Source organism: Alligator mississippiensis, chromosome 3, assembly GCF_030867095.1.
Source record: "Alligator mississippiensis isolate rAllMis1 chromosome 3, rAllMis1, whole genome shotgun sequence".
Classification (NCBI taxonomy): domain Eukaryota; kingdom Metazoa; phylum Chordata; order Crocodylia; family Alligatoridae; genus Alligator; species Alligator mississippiensis.
In genome coordinates, this window is record NC_081826.1 from 95,365,664 (window position 1) to 95,385,241 (window position 19,578).

Consider the following 19,578-nt stretch of genomic DNA (forward strand, 5'->3'; position numbering starts at 1 on the left):
GTGTGGACTAATGCCTATATTATTTTTCAGCTGTACTGAACCAAGGTATCTGTCTAATGGCATGAATATGGGAGTAGAAATCAGGAACTGTTTGTGTGCATTACAGCTTTCACACTGATTTAAATCCCAATCCCATTCTCTTTTAAGTCAGTGAGGGTGCTGCCACTGGCTCCAATGGGGCAGCAGTTGTGCTTGATCTGTGATTTTTAGATAAATTGCTCCTTCTTGTGTCTGGATTTGATTAAATTAGGTGAATACTTGCTTGCCTCAAGAGGGAGTTATGAACGTTCACTTATAGGCCAAATTTTCCAGTCACGTGGTGCACACAGGTGTATTTTGATCTCTTGCCAACTTGTCCTGTCTCACTTCCAAAATATGTTTTATTCTGCAGAAAGGCAGGTAAAAGTATTGCTTCCTTTCCATTAGCTTTTGAATAGGGTGGACAGCTGTAGTTTCTTCTTTGAGCAAAAACATCAACACTACAGTAATAGAGACTGCTTAGGGAAGGGGTGTCAAACATATAGCCCAAGGCTTGAATCTGGCCTGCAAAACCATTAAATGGCGTAGTTGGCAGATGGCACTTGCCGGGCTACTGGAGTTTGGGAAGCAATGGGGTGGGGTCTGTCACAGAATTTATGTTCCCGATGGACACAGACTTTGGCAGCGGGGGGTGAGCAAGGGTTGTGCAGATACAGCCTTGGCTTGCCCTGCCACCACCAGTGCCAGGGACTGATCAGGCAGACCAGCCTGGTCCAAGTACCTCAGCAGCCACACCTGCATTAAACCCGTAGCTGCCAAACTCTGCCCCAGTTTAGAAACAAGTGAGCTTCTTGATTGGCTGCTGGGAGCACTGCCTATCCATCTTGTACCATCTGAGGCTGTGGGTTTCCAGGCCACTCAGCAGTCCTGACTTAGTCTGTTGTGGCAAGCCTCCTGACGCTCAAGCTCTCTGGTTTTCCTGGCTCCTGACCCTGGCCAATAAGCTTCTCCTTGGACTTCAAGATTTGGAATTCACCTGTAGATCTGAGTTCTGCTTCTTGACCACTGTCTTTGGCTCTGTGTTTGGATTTCAACCTGTGGGGTGTCCCCTCCAGACTTGGTAGCATGGCTTCTAACTTTTTGGATTCTGACCCTGGCTTGTATTATAGATACTGCTTCAGTTTCTCCCTCCAGGTCTGCTAATTAGCCAGAACTGACCCTCATCCCTCCCTCAGAGACCCAATTCCTGTGCTAGACTGCCCACAACCTAGTCCCCTAACAACCAGCCCTGGTCCTAGCCCAACAGATCCAGTCAAGGAGAAGCTCCCCATGATCCAGATCTGGCCTGGGACGTGGGTGCATTTGACACCCCTGAACTAGGGGATACTTAGAACCAACAGACCACTTGGTGTATTAGCCATACTCACCTTTTGGCCAGCATAGCCTACCTCTAAGACTCTGGCTTGTTGAAAAACATGTTGACATTGCACTAGATTAAGGTGCTTTCTTTCATTGAATACCTTTTCCAGGGAACATCAGCACTGTCCCTAATCATGCGATTTGACTCTTGTAAACAATGAAGCAAATTCTGCTGACTTCTCTGGGCTTTGATCTGACCTTGTATTTGATTGCTTGTTCATAAAGGCTTGGAAGTATAAAGTGCTCTGTCACTTTCAAGCACTGCTAAAAACTATGTGGAAAAATACCAGCTGAGCACATATTTTAGCTGCTTTTCATAATCATTCCTATGTGTTAGTACTTAAGAGTTCTCTGGTTTTGATGTTTAATTTCTTTTGAGATGGAATCTGCTGGATTGAAGGATTAGGGCTTGAATCTACCCCCAGTTAGATTCCAACATCCATACCAAGACATCGGTATTGAATTTGTCTCTGCAAATCTTCTTTTGGCTACAAAGACCTATTATAAGCTGGAAAGATATTTTTAATATATAAAGTGATACAAAAACATATATTATGGTTGCAATCCTGGTAGCATTCCGCATGATAGCAAACATTCCTTTGACATCAGAGCCAGGACTTCTCTCTCTCTTTCCAGGACATTGACTCCTTTAGGATTCTCTATCAAGACTTTTGTATGGAGTGAAGTAATAACTGTGTTTTAAAACTGAAATGGGAAGGTAGTCATACAATCTTTTGTGGCTCCAAAGCATGCTGTTTTTCTGAACATGTTTGTTCTTAGTGTTTAGTTTCCACATGTGAAATTTCATGTGGTATTCTTGTTTATTTACATTGCCAAAACTCCAGAACCGTAAAATGTGTGTCACATAATTTATTGTAATAGAATTTTACATATGTAACAAACCCATATGTTAACATTGCACAGAAAGATACTGTATAGCCCAGAATAAAGCAGCTGCTCCTGCATCCTGCATGACTGTAGGACTGCTGTTTTAGTGATCAGTCATAACATGTGTAGATATAATTTGTGAATTTGATACTTATTCCAGTTCAGATGTAAAAATAAATTAAATTCTTTGTGGCAAGGACAGTTTGTAAAATGCCTGGTATATTAGGGTCCTGACCTGACTGAGATCTCTGGAAATTACAGTCAGTAGTGCCTCAATATGAGGGTGACAGTGTCCCAGTGAATAAAGAAGTCATTGGTGAACTGAGACATTGCTATAGTAAGAAGATCGCACCAGGCTCTTGTCACCCCTAAGCAAATGAGCTGTTCTGCCAAACCCCTAGGACTATTTATGTGGTTTAATGTTTGCAGGATTGAGACCGAGGTTTGTAAAAAGTTACAAATAACACGCACATTTATGCTAAAGAGAAAGGCTGCCTATGCTTCCTTTATTTTTTCCTGACTAGGTATAGACATTTGGCATTGTGACTGATTTGTTCCTGGCTCTGTGGGATCAGGGTTTTGTAAGTTAAGATGAAAAGTTGGGAGGGTCAGAGTCAGAAACCAGTTGTATTTTGTATAAAATAAGAATTGGCCATATCTTTCTGCCTGCCTCATGAGATTTCCAAATCTATTTTACAGTCCAAATGGGGATGTAAGTAACCTTCTGAACTTCTGAGTGATTCTGCTACTGAGCATTTAGAGATTCAGTTAACATTACTGAACTCTCTTCCAGTCCACCCTTTCTGTATAAGAACCTTTATACACATACTAGTGAATTGCCCGTCAAGAATGATGGGGGCGGGAGGGGGGGGAATGGAGCACCGCCACTCACCACCCTGCACTGCTGCTGCCTTCCAGGGGCGGGGGGAGAAGCTTGCCCTGCCATCCCCTCTGTCTCCCTCCTCCAGCACCCCATTTTGCTGCTGCCTCCAAGAAGCAGGTCGGGTGGGGAGGGGCCTGGCCCTCCCACTCTGTCCCTGTGTCATGGCAGCGCTCCGCCATCCTATTTCGTCCCTGCCCTGGTGGCCTCACCCCTGCTCTGTCCCCTCTGTCCCTGCCATCATGGTCGCGCTCCACCGTCCTACTCCATCTCTGCCCCAGTGTCCTTGCCCCTCCCCGCCCCACTCCATCCCCTCTGTTCTCGCTGTCATGATGGCACTCTGCTTTCCCAATCCATCCCTGTCCTGCTGGCCTCGTCTCCCTGCTCTGTCTCCACCGTCATGGCTGTGCAACACTGTCCCACTCAGTCCCCGCCATCCCTTCACCCACCTCTGCCTCTACCCTGTGCTGCCGCTGCCTCCAAGTTTGAGAGTTCCAAGAGTTACACCCCCCCTCCCCCCAGCTGGCTCTGCATCTGGCCCCACGACACCCCTCCCCTAAAATAGAATCTATTTTAATTAAGTCCATTTAATGCTTTGTCAATAAACAACAGGTGCCTCTTTTTACTAGCTTCTTTGAAACAGCTGTGCCTACTTTGGCCTCTGCAAGATTTGTTAACTTGGTATAGCTACTCTGTGTTTAGGAAAATGTGGACACCAAGTTATTTTATATGCAATAAACTATTTCTGTAGGGCTTCCAAAGTGTGCTCTGTCAGATTCCATGAGCAGGCTGATTTCCCGCTGTGGGGAGAGTGAGTTGATGTCCTATTTGACACATTGAAAAATGATCCATATATTTTAAGGGAACTATAAATTTGTAAAGTTGGGTTCATGTTAATATATGAGAAGCAAAGAAAATCCAAGAGACCAAACTTGGCCAGAGGCAGGCAGGATTTGAATTACGGGGGAGCCTGGAGGGGCTAACCTCCCCCATAACAGATGAGAGCACCCCCATAAGTGATGAGAGCCCCCCCGGCATCCAGGCAGAAACTGCTGTTTAGCATGGGGGAAAAGCAGCCCTTCCCCCTCATTGCTGCTGGGCACTTTTTGCTGCAGCTGCCTGGACCCCATGCCTGGGCTGCCCTGTGGCTTCTTTCTGCTGCTGCCTCAAACCCTCCCAAGAGTCAAAGTGTAATTTGAACCCTGGAGGTAGGAGCTTGGAGCTCATGTAAAATGAGCTTCAGGCCGAGGACATTTCATCCCGCCAAAGACCCAATTCCATTCATTTGTGACTGCACTTGCACTTGCCACTGACCTATCAAGACAGAAATTAAGGGAAATAGTACAGAGGTGGCACCGGGTCACAGGGATCAGATCTAATTCTGAACACCGTGCAGGAAGCTGCTTACCCACAAAAGAGAAGTAGAGTACCTCTGGCCCAGTGGGAGTTAGTTTGTTTTTTTTGAGGCACAGTTTAAGTCTGGAAAAATAATTAGGTTACTCAACATGGCCACAGAGGACTTCTTAAAAAGTGCTGGGTTGGCTTGCTTTTGAGATTGTGCAGGGACATCTGATGGAATTGATAACTAAGACAAAATTTGGGAATAGCAGGAATGTTTGTTGCATCTATTGATTTGAATCTGCTCGGCTTATTTTAAATTGTGCTCTCTTTGAACTTGGCATATCAATTACACACTGCAGAGAAACAACTAAAGATTAAGGTCTGCAGAAATTGTCAGAGAAAAGATATTGGCAGGTTTTTAAAGCATTGTTTAGAAAGCACCAGGAGCTTATTGCATATCTTGTTCTGCTTCATTTTGCAAACCTGAGAATTAGTAAAAATATATTAAATGGTTTTAAAAATTTGGACACAATAGAACTTATTGGATGAGTCTCATGATCAGCTCCAGAAAAGTTAATGTAACTCTTTCCATTGACTTCTAATGGTTTGGATTGTAACCTTGGCTTTGATTGGTAGAATCTTGACCCATTACATGTATTGTTCAAAGAACTAATTAATTGCACAATACATTTAGACATGCTACACATGCAAAGTAATTATCACACAGTAAAAATGGCCAAGAAACCATAAAAATGGTTAACAAGCTGTAAATTTGTTACTTGAAAAATGTAGAACATTTTTATAGTTGGTTTCTACCAAACTTTTATTTAAATGTTATGGTATGTCACATAGTGTCAGTTTAAATAGAAAGAAGGATCAGGATTGATTTCTTGTCTATCCTTCAGAGACCCTCTATAACTTTCTTGGGGCATATTTATGTTTTTTAGTATACCCAATGGAGTAGTAAAGAAGGACAAACCAGAAAAAATACTTTTTTGGAAAACTGTCCTTATCTTAATTGGCTAGAAGAGTTAATGTTGAGTAATACAAGGCATTTCTTTCCTTTGTCTTGCTCACTCTCATCCTCAGATTCTGGACTTGCTTACATTGCAGTATTCCCAGTAATTATCTCTATATTCAAAAAGAAGATAAAGGTCTTCAAAGTTGTCAGAGAAAAGATACAGGCAGCTTTTTAGGTAATTGTTTGAATAGCATCAGGAGTGTAGCAGGGTGGTCTGGCCCTTTTAGTGGTGCAGCCAGTCCTGGAGTAGGAACCCAGTTGTGAATGGTAATTGGGGAGTTGAAAGCCCAAGGGGAGAGAACAGGGAGTTAGAGCTGGAGAATGGGGCTAGCAGGCAGACTCTACCCAGAGGAATTTGCTTCTAGGAAGAGCTAGAGCTGAAGGGCCCTCCTGCTGCCTCGAGAAAGGCCAGAGGTTTTGTTTTGTTTGTTGTTTGGGCAAGGATCTTTGTTTTATGGACTGTTGTTTGAGTGGGCTGAGGGGCTCCTTTGGGGGACAAAGCCCACCAGTGCAGAACCAGGCATGCCAACCTGTTTAAATGACTATAAAAGATGAAATTGGTTCTAGTAAGGAAACTAGGGTTCCCCACATAGCACCAACCACTGGGGCGCTTGCTCTTCTTGTGTTTTAGTACATTCAATTTCATAACAATAAGACATACAATGAGTATGTTTCTAGGGAATTATTGCATATCTTAGGTGGTTAAGATCTCTGTCTCTGGATTCATGCCTTATGAAAGGCACCTGGGGCATTCTATAAGCTCTGCAAAATGCACTTATTTATCTCATAATTAATAGAATCTTTCAATTCGTTATTTATTTTGGAAGCATCCTTGCTCAAGCCACCCCCACAACAAACATACAAAGATTAATTTCCTTAGACTTAGCTTAGCGGAATAGCTCTGGCTTTGAATGTGCAGGGTTTTTTGTTGTTTTTTTTAAGACAGATAAATGGTCAGAACTTTTCCAGTGATAACTTAGCAATGTAAAAATAAATAGAGATGTGAGGTTCTAGAAAAAGTGAATTTTAGAAATGCATAAGCATTAAATGAAGGACGGCTCCTCTCATGGCGACAGTAAAAAAGATAGTCTGTGAATTCCTTTCCTTTCTAAATATGTCAATTGTTTCATTTGTCTGTAGAATATTTTTGTTTAAAAAAATCATACTTACTGTTAATATTACCACTTACCTGATCACTGTATTTTTCCAGTGTAGCTTACTATTCTTCTTCTTTTCATTTACAGGATACTGGAGTTGGGAAATCTAGTATAGTTTGTCGATTTGTCCAGGACCATTTTGATCACAATATTAGCCCTACTATTGGGTAAGTACCTCTGTTGACCTCTGTTGTTATTGTTGTTGGGTTTTTTTTATCCTTGAAATTTTTTATTTCTACCCACATCATCATATTACCTGCATCTCAAGTCCCATCTTTTTCCAACTTTCAAGGCTTTTCATTTCTCCAGGTCCCTTATGGCTTCTCTCACTTCCTTTAATGCCTGTTCATGCTCTCCACACTCTACTTAACCTTCTCTGTTTTCTTTCATTGATGCTTTGCTCATGTTACCCCTTATGTTTTAGAATGCTCTCCCAATTAACATTCACCAAGCATATTTTCTGTTCAGAAGTTCATGAACCATCATGTTCCATGAAGCTGTTCTTCTCAACTCTATTTTGTCTTCCACTGTGCAGACTCATGTCCTTAGACTTGAAGTTCATCAAGGCCAGTGGCGATGTGTAGGGGGTGCACAGGGATGCACCCCCTGAGAGCGTCGGTGAACCCCCTGATAGCCACATTCACCGCTTAGTTGATAGGCAGGGGGGGCAGGCAGGGACGCCAGTGCCCTCCCAGCAAGTGCCAGCTGATCATTGCGCTTGCTGCAGCCGCTTCTGGGAGCGACTGCAGTGATTGGTCGGTGCTTGCTCCTGGAAGCAGCTGCAGTCACTCCCAGAAGCAGCTGCAGTGAGCGCAATGATCAGCCGTCGTGAGATTGCCCGGGGGACCCCCCTCCCCCGGGACTGGTCGCAGGGGGGGCACGTGCCCCCCCGACTAAGGCAGCACCAGTCGCCCATTATTAAGATTGTGTATGTGTGCATCTGTTTGACTTGTTTTAACCTTCGTAAAGCTCTGTGTACCTGCATGGCAGTATATGAACATTGTAGAGCAGCATTTCTCAACCTGTGGGTCACAACCCAAAAGTGGGTCACAAGGATATTTGAAAGGGTGGCAAACAAACTTTAAAAATGATTCAACAAACTTTAAAAATGGGTTCTGCTTTAAAGGAGAAAAATATAGGAAACTACAGTTTAAGCCTGTGAGGGATTGCTTGCCCATCCCCCCTTCCCCAAACACCATCCCCCTGCTCCACACACTGGGGGACTAGGGTTGGGGGATAGTGGGTTGGGAGTGAGGGGTACTGGGTTGTGACTCACCATCGATGTTTATAAATGGGTCCTGGTACAAAAAAAAGTTGAGAACCACTGCTGTAGAGTTTGATCATGTTCTCAGGAGGAATTTGAGATGCATACCAATAAATGTTCTCTTTTTCTCGGGCTAGAGTGACTAGGAAAACTATATTAAGTTAGAATGAATATCATTCAACTATCAGGCAAACAGGAATGAAGCTTGAGGCCAAACTCTGTTCTTAGTTACACTGGCATAAATATGAGATATTCCAGATTCTTTCTAGTGTAAAAGAAGGTGTGAGCCTTATTCTCCTGTCTTAGGGCTCATGCTTCAAGTACAGATAGAGAAATTAATTCCTCGCTTCCCATTCTCTTTTTAACTTACCTAGTCTTTGTGGTGGCAGCCATCTTACATCAACAGCCTCTTAGCTCCTTTTGCTCACATCAATTTCATTTTATTTTTATCAAGAGCTTCCAATTCAAATGTTATCTTAGGCTGTACAATTCTGCTTTAGTCGTCAAGGTTAAATTTAGATTCAACATGTTCTGTTCTCATTGAAATCAATAGGAGTTGCACTCCAAGGCTAGGGACAGACATACACATAAGCCAATTTAAGTGATCAGAAACTGGTTTAAAAACGTGTAACAGAACAGATAGTCAGGGCACATAAACCAGTTTCAAAATGGCAGAAACCAGTTTGAGATAAACCAGGTTGAATGTAGTATCAGACTTAACTGATTTGGCTCAGACCGGTTTAAGCAATGTCTGTCCCAGACCCCTTCCTGGTTTAACTTAAACTGGAGTCCCTCAGCATCCTGGCATGGTCTCTGCACTGGACTCTCTGCTCCAGCAGAGTGGGGCTGGCCTCACCCCTCTGCTCCCTAGCCAGAGCAGGGACAGACATGGGCAGGAGTTTGGCCAGAAAGGGGTTTAATTCCCCCCCATCCCTGTCCCACTGGCAGGGACCCGAGCCTGGTCTGCCGGGCACTCCCCCCTCACTGCTGCAGTGGTGAACCAGCATGGTTCCTGAGGCAGAAGGGGCAGGAAGGGGACCACAGCCCCCCTCTATCCGTGGGGGACCACAGCCTGGTCTGCCTGCCCTGACTGCTGCCGCCTCTGTTTGCTTCCTGCTTGGGTGGAATAAGCCTCTTCCGCTGGATGCCGGGGGGAGGGGGAATAACCCCCGTTCCTGCCCCTGCCTAAGGGGCCTTGCTGGCCTGTGAATAACCACAGCCCCACGCTGCAGTGACAAGGGGGCAGGGCCCTTGATAGAAGCAGCAACTCCTGTCATAGTGCCGAGGAGTGCAAGCCCCTTCCCAGTGGGGAGGCCCTACTGTGGAGCAGGCAGAGCTGAAGTGGACTGCACACAGCAGCATTGGGGCCTGGAGGGGACCAGAGCCCTGTAAGCTGCCGCTGCACTCCACAGCAGCTTTCCTTGCCCCTCAGCATGGCTTGCTGCTGGGAAGAGGCTCGTGCTCATGGAAAACATGACAGGGGCTGCTGCCCCTGTCATGGTCATTCCCCCATCACTGCTCCAGTGGCCGGGCATGGGCTGCCAGCTGGCAGAGCCCCTCAGGGGGTGAGGGGGGTCAGGGAGTGGGGTTATTTCCCCCTCTGCCCCTGGGGCACAACAATGGGGCCTGCCCACCCCGGCTGCTGCTGCCACCACCACTCACTCTTTGCCCAGGGCAAGCAGCGGAATAAGCCTCCAGAATAAGCAGGCTTATTCTGTTGCTTGCCCTGGGCACAGAGTGAGTTGCCCTGGGCACAGAGTGAGTGGCGGTGCCCAGGGTGGGCAGACCTCATTGCTGTACCCTGGGGGCAGAGTGGGGAAGAACTCCATTCCCTCCCCACCAAGGGGCCCTACTGGTTGGCATCTGGCTCCACCCCTACCCGGCTGCTGGAGCAGTGAGGGGGGAGCGACTATGACAGGGTCAGCAGCCCCTGTCATGGTTTTCTGCAGCTCTGCCCGCCCCTCAGTAGGGCATACCTGCCAGGAAGGGGCTCACACTTCCCAAAACTATGACAGGGGCTGCTGCCTCCATCATGGGTCCTGCCCCCTTGTCACTGCAGCAGCTGGATGGGGGTGCAGTCAGTTGCCAGCCAGCAAGGCCCCTTAGGCGGGGGCAGGAGCAAGGGTTATTCCCCCTCCTAGCATCCGGCAGAGGGGACAGGAGGGGACTTTCTGCCGCTTGCCCCATGCAGGGAGCAAGCAGCAGTGGCGGCAGTCAGGGCGGGCAGACCTGGCTGTGGTCCCCTGGGGTAGAGAGGGGAATAACTCCCCTCCCTGCCCCATTTGCCTCGGGGGCCATGCCGGCCCATCGCTGCAGCAGCGATTGGGAAACGTCTGGCAGATCCAGCTTGGGTCCCTACAACTTGGGCAGGGAGGGGGAATTAAACCCCTCTCTGGCCAGTTCAGCCCAGGCTGGCCACGCCTCCCCCAGCACAGCTTCCCTGCAGCCAAGGGCACACTGTAGTGCATGCAGTTCCTCAGTCCAGAGGGAATGTCTGTGCTGCTACAAACTGGTTCAACCTAGGCAGGTTAGAATAACCTGCAAAGATTTAATCAGTTCAGGCTCTGGCTTTTGAATGTCAGTCCCTAGCCCAAAACTCAGTCTGAACTTTAGAAATTAAAACCTCATGATATAATGGTCAACAAAACGTATAAAACAAAGTAATGGTAGCAAGCATTTTACCACCCAAGGATTGCTAAATGTTCTAAGGCAGTGGTTTTCAAACTTGTTTAGCCACTTAATCCCTTTACTTGCAAAATATTGCTGCTTGTACCTACTACATACCACATGTCTGCATTTACATTCCTTAGAAACAGTGTCAACACTAATACCAGCACCCAGCAACTAGTACCAACACCATTACTCACCGTGCATTGACCAATTAAAAACTCCACTGTCATTATAAACATTTAGGCACATACCCCTTGGCAGTGTTGTGAACTCTGGTTTTAAAATCACTTTGTAAGGTGTAGGTACTGTCAGGCAAGGTGGGAATGCTAAAAGACCCTGCTCCGACATGCAGGAAAGCTTTCATTTAGGTTTATGATGTGTCTGAGCATTTAAGACTGGATAATACAGCCTAAGTAGACAAAGTGAAATTCATTTATATCTATTCTTCACAGAAACTGCCAAGCATTGAAACCTGCAAGTAGCCTAGGCCTCTTCCCTTTAGTCACTTTTTAAATTTATTCTTTTTTACATTCAGGGCCAAATCTCCTGCTTTGGTTCAATTGGAAAACATGAACATTCTTGATTTCCTTGGACAGAGGAACTAATGCATGCCATCCATTAAGAGATCATCTGGCTGGGATGGGTGTTCTTTTGATTTTACATCTATTTGGAAATCCCTTATAAAGCATTATCTTTGGGTGTGGTGTGAGAGTGGCTAAAAGCTTTCCACTGTAATACCTCAACCTTTTCTTTTGGAAGCCTAGTGAAATCCCAGGTTGGGGTTTTATGATCAGATTCCAAGGCAGTTTTGGACCATTGAATTTGATGATGAAAGAAGCTGGACAGAGAGAAGGGAAGCAAGAAAGCATGTTGCCAATAGCATTATTGATTGGGAAGACATTTTTGTATAAAAAATAATGGGAACCTGATAGCTCCTTCAGTTCTAAACCATAAGCAGCCTTTTACACCATGTAATGACATTGGTAAGTCAGTTTCTTTGACCCACATAAGAAAAATTGCCTTGCATGGTGTGGGGCAGTGTTTGAGAAGAAAAAGAAACCCAGAGTATTGGACTAATTACTGCTAATAGTTTTTGTTTCTTCTCTAAGTGGGATAGCAATGTAGGTAAGATTATCTGCCATTTGAACCAATATTTTAAATATATGCTCCTACCCTACTGTAATTCCTGATGTTCTGAAATGTGAAGTGTTGCATAATACAGAGGGCAGAAGGATGGGAATGGGAAGTACACACCCTCAGAACAGCCAAAGAAAGCATTGCTTTTCCTGTGTTACTTCAGCTTTTTAGATTCAATGCAGTGCTGTTCAAATTGAGTCTATTTGCAGATATCTATAAAGGGAACCCCTAGTGTATCCTCCCCAGAAAATATTTTGATAATGCATGTTATTGGAAGTAATCTGGAGTATTTCTAATGCAAAACACATTCCAATTGATGAATCTTTGAGCCAGGGATTAAAATTATCTGGAGCAGCAGAGTCCAAAAAAAAAAGAAATTCAACTAGAAGCTAGACTCCTCTAGGTTTTCTTCAGTTCTATCACTGCAGTGCAGAACAAACAAACAAACGTATACAATAGAAATATCTACATGCTTTCTTCAAGGGACCTAACTTTGGAAGAGGTCTAGGTTGTAGCCGTGTTGTTCTAAGGACATACGCAGACAAGGTTCTTTGAGTAAATCCTGTAAAGAACCTTGTCTAACTTTTACACTGAAAAAGATTCTATGTATTTTATAAGTAACAATATTTATTTTGTATGAGATTAGCGAGGGAAAGAAAACTTTTCATTGTATTCATGTTCTGTGTTCTGTCAGCAACGTTTTTGTCTCATGGTTTTGTGGAAAGCTATTTACCCATCCTATCTCATATCCTAGCATGGTGAAATGACTCATTCATTGCTTGGTGTAGTGAGAATATTTGCAATCAGCCTTATTCCTTGCAGGAAGGCATTCCTTAGGAACAGCTGCAACAAAACTGAAATGGAGCAGGCAGCTAGCCAGTGGGCAAGCATTTGTTCAGGGAAGAGAAGGAGTATGGGACCCAGGCCTTTGCTTCTGGGCCTCTCCGGAAAGATCCCTTTAACCTCACCAGAGGAACAGAAGAGGCTTAATATTTTAAATGTTTTTAATCCAGGGTTGCTTATGGGAGCATTTTCTCTCAGGAAATGGATTTTTTGGCTCTAAATTGCCTAACTCGGGAGATCTCCCCAAAACTTAAAGTTAACATACTTGGACTATTAGTCCAAATAGATTTTATGTGTTAATCTCATTGGTGGTTTACACCCGAGTAATGTCCAGGTCTCATTTCTTTCTTTCAGTGCATCCTTCATGACTAAAACTGTGCCTTGTGGGAATGAGCTTCACAAATTTCTCATCTGGGATACAGCTGGTCAGGAGCGAGTGAGTATTACTATATGATATTTTTTTATTGTATTTATAATTAGAATTCCTTTCACTTCTAGAGGACTTGGCAGGCATGTTTAATTAATTCTCATGACACCCTCTTGTTCTTACTTTAGCAACAATAACTAAGTCTTACTGGGTTCATTAGTAACTGGTTACATTAGTAACAAAATATTACTGTCTCCATTTTACAGATGGAAAGACAGTGGTAGCTCAGAGTCTACTGCATTGAATTGAAACTTCTCGTCATCCCTGCAGAGTTTCACAGAGCCCTGGTTCTGCCAGCATAACCCAGGGCTAACTCTGATCTCTTACTCTAGACAGTTGCACACTTGGTTGCTTCTGGAGGCCATGCATGTTTATATATGCCCCAATGACTTTGTATCCTTCCATTCCCCTCCTTTCACAACTCCTTAGTTGCTTTCTTCTTTTTATTCATTTCAGAGAATCCCTGCCAAGGGATTGGTGTGACTCACAGTCCCTTCTCTGCCCTATGTCAGGCACTCTGTATCCCTCATGCCCTTCTTTCTTATGCCAGGTATTATATGTGTTCCCCAGTTCTCCTTTCCTGAAGTCAGAGTCCCCTGTTTTCCTCTTATGGCAGGGGACCTTGATGTGGCTTCCATGTCCTACAAATATTTCTTTTCCCCATGCTCGGAGTACTGTGGACCCTCACATTCCCCCCTAATTCTATCCATACTCTCATTCTGCTTATTTCCTTCCTTCCTTCTATGTGTGTCCCCAGAATTAAGGAGACCATTGTCTGTAGCAGAAATTAGGAAATATGAGGTATCAGTTTCAGGAAAAGGAAAGGTTTATTTTATAGCTAAGAGTTACTTGCTGCCCCAGAGCATTGTTTTTCTATCCCTGTCTCTGCTACAGAATTTGTGTGTAATGCTAGTCAAGTTACTTAAACCAACCTTGTTACAGTAGGCCACAAATTACACATTCCTTATGTTCTGGCATTGAGCTTGAGAGGCTGGGATCTTATCTCCAGAATTACTGAGCACTCACAGCTTCAGATGAAATCAGTGGGAGCATTGCTTTGAACATAGAAAGAGTTATATCAGTTTCCTTTGAAAGACTGTATCCCAAGTGTCCCAAATTGGGCACCAAAATTTATGGACACGAATTTCTCTGCCACAATTTTCCGTTTGTTAGGTGGGAGTAACAATACATCTTACCTTACAGAAGTGTTGTAAAAAAACCATTACTATGAAGCAGTCACATATTAGGAAGATGTCCCAAGTCCAGACGTCTTCCAGAAGCTCTGTAAGACCTTCCTAATTGATCAGGCATTTAGCCAGCCAGGCTAGCCTGGGATGCTGTTTAGGGAGCTTCTGTTTCCTATTTTTTTACTTGCTTTTGTGTGTTGTTCTGTCTCTTACTGTAAGCTGTCATAAGTCTTTGTTGAGCCTTTACATCAAATAAATAAAGTTATAGTAATGATCAGAAATGATGGAGATGAGCAGAAAAAAACCCATGCAGAAATTAATAATTATGTATTCAGAACAAGGTTTAAAATGAATGTGCGTGGGACCAAACATCACATTATGAGGATAAAATATTCAGTTGCTGCTCATCCACTGATCACTGTACATCCTGTGCACTGAATGAGGAATGGGGTCTATGGGGAAAAAAATATTATATAGTCATGTAATTAAGAACTGTATCAAAATGAATAGGCAAAAGAGGGCTGAATTAATTGACCGGAGAAAATCTTGGTACTTATATTCCCTATGTGGCGAGTGCTTGTCTCTTGTAGCCTTAACATTATTTTAAGTAAAACTTTTAGGGTTTGGTTTTGGGTTTTTTTGCAGATCACCTACATTTAGGCCAGGTCTTTTAGAACAGGACTCTTATTCTGGCTGCTTACGCTTCTGGATACACAACTTGAGATACCTGCTATTCACTTATATTACTCAAAATTGCTAGTCTTTTTAAAAGTTTTCCACCCCACTTTAAGTAAGCAGGGAACTTATATCTATAAATCAAATATTTAGCATATTCTAAAAGGCAATAACAATCACCTGTGGGCTGACTGTAAAGGGTATATTATGGTATATCCAGAAATTATCTTGATGGGTTTGAAAAGGATGGAAGAACACACGCACATTTCCAAATATCTTAGAACTTCCTTGGTAAAATTAGAGCTATGGCAAAAAAACATTAAAAAAAGTGATGATGGGCGATCACTCACGAACAAGTAAGATTGTCTTAAAAGCATCTTAATAGTGAGTCCACAGGTGGCTCCATAACCCAATTCTACATCCACATGTCTTGTCGCATTGAGGACAAGTGTTTCCAGGAGGGATGGGCATTGTGTTGCTGCATTGGATGTTCTAATGTTTTTTTCACCTGTTTTTCTTAACCTCTTCTGCCTGTTGATGAGCTATTTCAAAGTGTTGAGGTCCTTCCCAAAGAGTCTGCCTCCATTTTGGTTGGTCCTGAACACAGGCCTCCCAAGTGTTGATGTCGATGTTGCACCTCTTCATGTTTGGCTTCAGGGTGCCTTTGAAACACTTTCTTTGCCCTCCACTACTCTGTTTATTAGGGTGTTAAAAGTTAAAATGAGGGTGTTAAAAAAGTATTCACTTATTAGGGTGGGAACAACAGGGATTCTTTTGCATATACTAATCACTTCCTACTGATCCATTTTCTGTTGTTAGCACTTGACTTGATATCAGTTAAGAAACCACTTACACTGTATTTAAAATGTGCAGAATGACACAAAGTGCATCCAGCTAAACCAGTAGGTGCTTAGCCATTTTAGTGTGTGTTATTTATGATGGGAATAAGCTTATTTAAAAATACTAAAACTACTTTGTGCACAGACTAGAATGTATTCTGTGCGCATAGTATTTTTAATGTGATCCACCATCCTTGATCTTGCTTGCTTAGTTTTTTTTTCTTTTATTTCTATGCTTTGGAATAGGTTCCTAAGTCAATTTTTCTATGCAGTACCTTTTTGTATGTGTGGTGCTTTGATAGCCTAAGGTATTAAAGGCTTGATTTTCCTCCAGATTTACATTACCTTGATTACCCATGAGATCACTCTTTTTCTTCTACCTTATTGTTACACAGTTCTTAATTCTTGGGCGTATACTTAATGTATATTTTGCATTCTAATCCATGTTTCCCAGTATAATATTCCTTATATTTGAGAATCTCAGAGCACTTTATGAGTATTATGTGCTAAGTCTTACAATCAGCTCTGTGAGGTAAATATTAATTAACCATAGTATACGGAGGCAGAGTCTGAGAGAGGTGCTCTATGTCAGATGAGAACAAACTCCAACTCTCTCAGACTTGTATTTAACCCACAAATCCATCCTTGTAAGATTACATTACTACAAGTTTCCAGTATACCTTCCACTCAGTGTCTCAGTTGGCCTTTTGTGGGCCTTGGTCTGTACAACGCTGACCAGTTTGGTTAGATTGCTAAGGATCTCCTGCCTATCAATTTTAAGTTGCATGAAGGATGCCTTTGGACATGCAGCTAATATTCTGACTCTCATTCACTCTCCTTAAAGCTCTTCCCATAAACCTAAATGGGGACTGTCCTTTTATTCTGTGTTTCCACAGTACCTCAACAAGCCCTCATTTAATGATGAGAGGAACAGAAGCAGCAGATGTTAACGCTACTTACCATGCCATAGCATTTGATGAAGTAGGCTGTTGCCTATGAAAACTTATGCCTCTCTGAACCAGTCTCTATTCTGCCAGCCATCTGCCTGGCTTCAGACTAACAGAGCTAACTACCTGTCTCTGTTTATCCTAGCAGAGCAAATAGATGCAGGGCAGCCCTTCTCACAGACAGAAGGACCAGGCTTCTTCCCTTCCACTTCCTGTATTCGGAAGCAGAAATTGTTTGCAGAACAGAACCTACTGGGAGGTTCAGCTTAAAGTGACATCAAGACTTGTGATAGTTCTAGTAGGAGTTAACAAGTGCTCATCATCACGTTTAGCACTTATACTGCTTCTCATCCATAGACCTCACGGTGCTTTACAATGAGGCATAAACACTGTCTCCATTAACGAGGCACCTCTACGCATGCAGTGTGGCTGCTCCAACACGTTTAATTACAGTGTGTCAGAGCAGACTGTTAATCAAGTCTGCTGGAGTGCGGTAATTACTGCACTCAAGCACAAGGGTTTTCAACCTTTTTTAGTTGGTATACCCCTGATGGCCAGTCCAGAAGCAGGGAGTCCTCTGGCCGGCTGAGGGGCAGGGGGTTCCCTGGTAGCAGATCAAGGAGTGGGGTGGTAGTGGGGATCGCCAGCAGCGGTACTGAAAGTGCTGGTGCTGAAACCAGAAGAGCCCCCTGCTTCTCCACTCCGGTGCTGCATACCCCCTGGGAGCTTCCCAAGTACACCCAGGGGTACGCATACCCCTGGTTGGCAACCCTTGCTCTAGCAGACTGCAGCATCACGTGTATCAGCATCCCCACGCTGAAAAATGGCAGCAGGGGTGCTTTAACTAAAGCGTGTTAACTAAAGTTCATTTAACTAAAGCTTTAACACCCTTACCACCATTTTTCAGCGTGGGGACGTTGATGCATGTGATGCTCCAAGTGCTTTAATTAGAGCGGCTCTTGGAGCCGCTCTAATTAAAGCCACTTCCCCACCTCCTGGAGCACATGCATCAATGCCCCAGATGCCTGAACCATTGGCACTACATTTGCAAAACTTGAACAGGCATTTCTTCAAGTACTAGCCCTGACTATGTCAGGCTACTGAGAACTGTGAAATAAAAATATGAATATAAAATACATTAATTTGAGTTTGAAGAAAGCATAGTGCCTATCAAAAGAGCATCTTCAGCTGCAGTTCTTTCTTCCTATACTTACATACCTCTGACTTCTTTTGTTTGGACCCTTCTCTGCCTCTGCGGTGGTTTTGATCTGTGTATTTGGGCTTCTTCTCTTCTCTTCTTCTGCCGCCTTTCTCCCAGGGTGGTGTCTAAAACTAGCCTGCATTTAGGCTGCCCACCACAAGGTGTCCAGGCTTCATTCAACGGTGGTGAAATATTATATAGCAACATTACATATGAAAAAGCTCAGCTGGTGATTGTTTCCAGTCCACCTGAGAAGCCTGGGAACTGGTATAGATGCTTTTGAAAACCCACTGAGTATTGGGACCTCAAGCACCATTAGTAAAAGAAACTACCTTGAACACCTGTTGGGCACCCAGGAGCCTCTTCATGTCTAGCTGGACATCCAGCTGCTTATTTTCCTTGCTCAGATTTTGGAAATTTTGTCCGTAGTTTGTTTTAAGAACATCTGGTGAAGCAGTTCAACACAGTCATCCCCATAAACACCCTCATAGGCCAACCAGTCAGATCTTGGTCACAGAACAATAAATAACAAACAGCAACATGTAGAAACTTATTTTCCTGCACAGCAGTGCCTGAGTTGGGGAAGGGTGTGCTCAGAACAATACAATTTAGAAAACGGAAGAGTTAAAAATAAGAAATATCCATGTCTTACCAAATAAGACTACCACAGAGGTTAGGAAGAGACACTGCATTTGTCCCTGGACTGTTAGCTACAAATGTCCAACTCTGGATCCTTAAAATTCTAATTTATTAGGCGGATTGAAACACTGTAATCATAAACCTTGGGGCTGGTCCCCACACACACACACATGCACACATGCACACACATACACACACACACAGTAGCAGGCTACAGAGTCAGGTATACCTATCCTACAAGTGCTGGAGTCTGTCATTGAGGCTTCTTTCAGCGTGGTGTTATCTTCCAGAAAGGGGTCGCCGGCTGGTCCTTCTGGCTGGATGGTCTGGTCAAGTTGGGGATAAAAGAGGGTGCCACTGAGGGTCACTTTTCACTGCCTTTTATCTGTCCTTAGCAGACTTTGGTGACTCCCCAGTTTTCAGGTTTGCCCAATCCAGGGGTTGTTGACCCTCGTGGGACTTCCCCCCCTCGGTGGCTACTGGATGGCATCTGTCAGCCCCAGGGGTCATCCGCATGTACGTGCAGGTTTGGGAGTCCGTTGATGAATTTTGAATAGGGCTCTGGAACAGTTGATCTGGAGATACTCAGCCCAAAAGTTGGTCCCTGGCGTTGATTAACTCGGGCCAGGGCTTCTAGCCTGATCTGTGACGTTTAGAGATTTCCCGGTTGTTACATTGTCTTCTATTGAGTTCTTCCGTTGGTTGATCTGCAGCTTCCCAGGTGTTAATTGCTGCCTGCTTCCATGTTACACATTCAGTCACATTACACATTCAATCACTGATTCACTTGCTCTTTCAGAGGCCAGCCTGATACAGGGAAGGACAGTTTGATTCCTGCCCTTGTTAACATTGTTACAATGTATAATTTACTTATGAAACTAAACACATTCAGTTGAAAGTTGAAAGGTGAGGAGTATAAAATATAAGCTACAAATGCCATGGCACACAAATAGATAAAAATACCAAAATACAAGGGGAGATACAAAATGCACACATACAAATTTTAAAACACAATTCCTTATCTTAAAGTGAAAGAGAGAGGAAGGAAGAAAAGGTAGAAAAAG

The 19,578-nt window shown here is 43.8% G+C and overlaps 1 protein-coding gene across 2 annotated transcripts in view; it reads left to right on the plus strand.

The window, feature by feature from the left end:
- RAB31 (RAB31, member RAS oncogene family) overlaps positions 1-19,578 on the plus strand; it is a 126,584-nt gene that overhangs the window by 54,038 nt on the left and 52,968 nt on the right. For both annotated transcript variants that reach the window (XM_019490558.2, XM_006262860.4), the window contains exons 2-3: positions 6,773-6,852; positions 12,954-13,035. In XM_019490558.2, the coding sequence (XP_019346103.1) occupies positions 6,773-6,852; positions 12,954-13,035 (162 nt within the window). The remainder of the gene's footprint in view (positions 1-6,772; positions 6,853-12,953; positions 13,036-19,578) is intronic.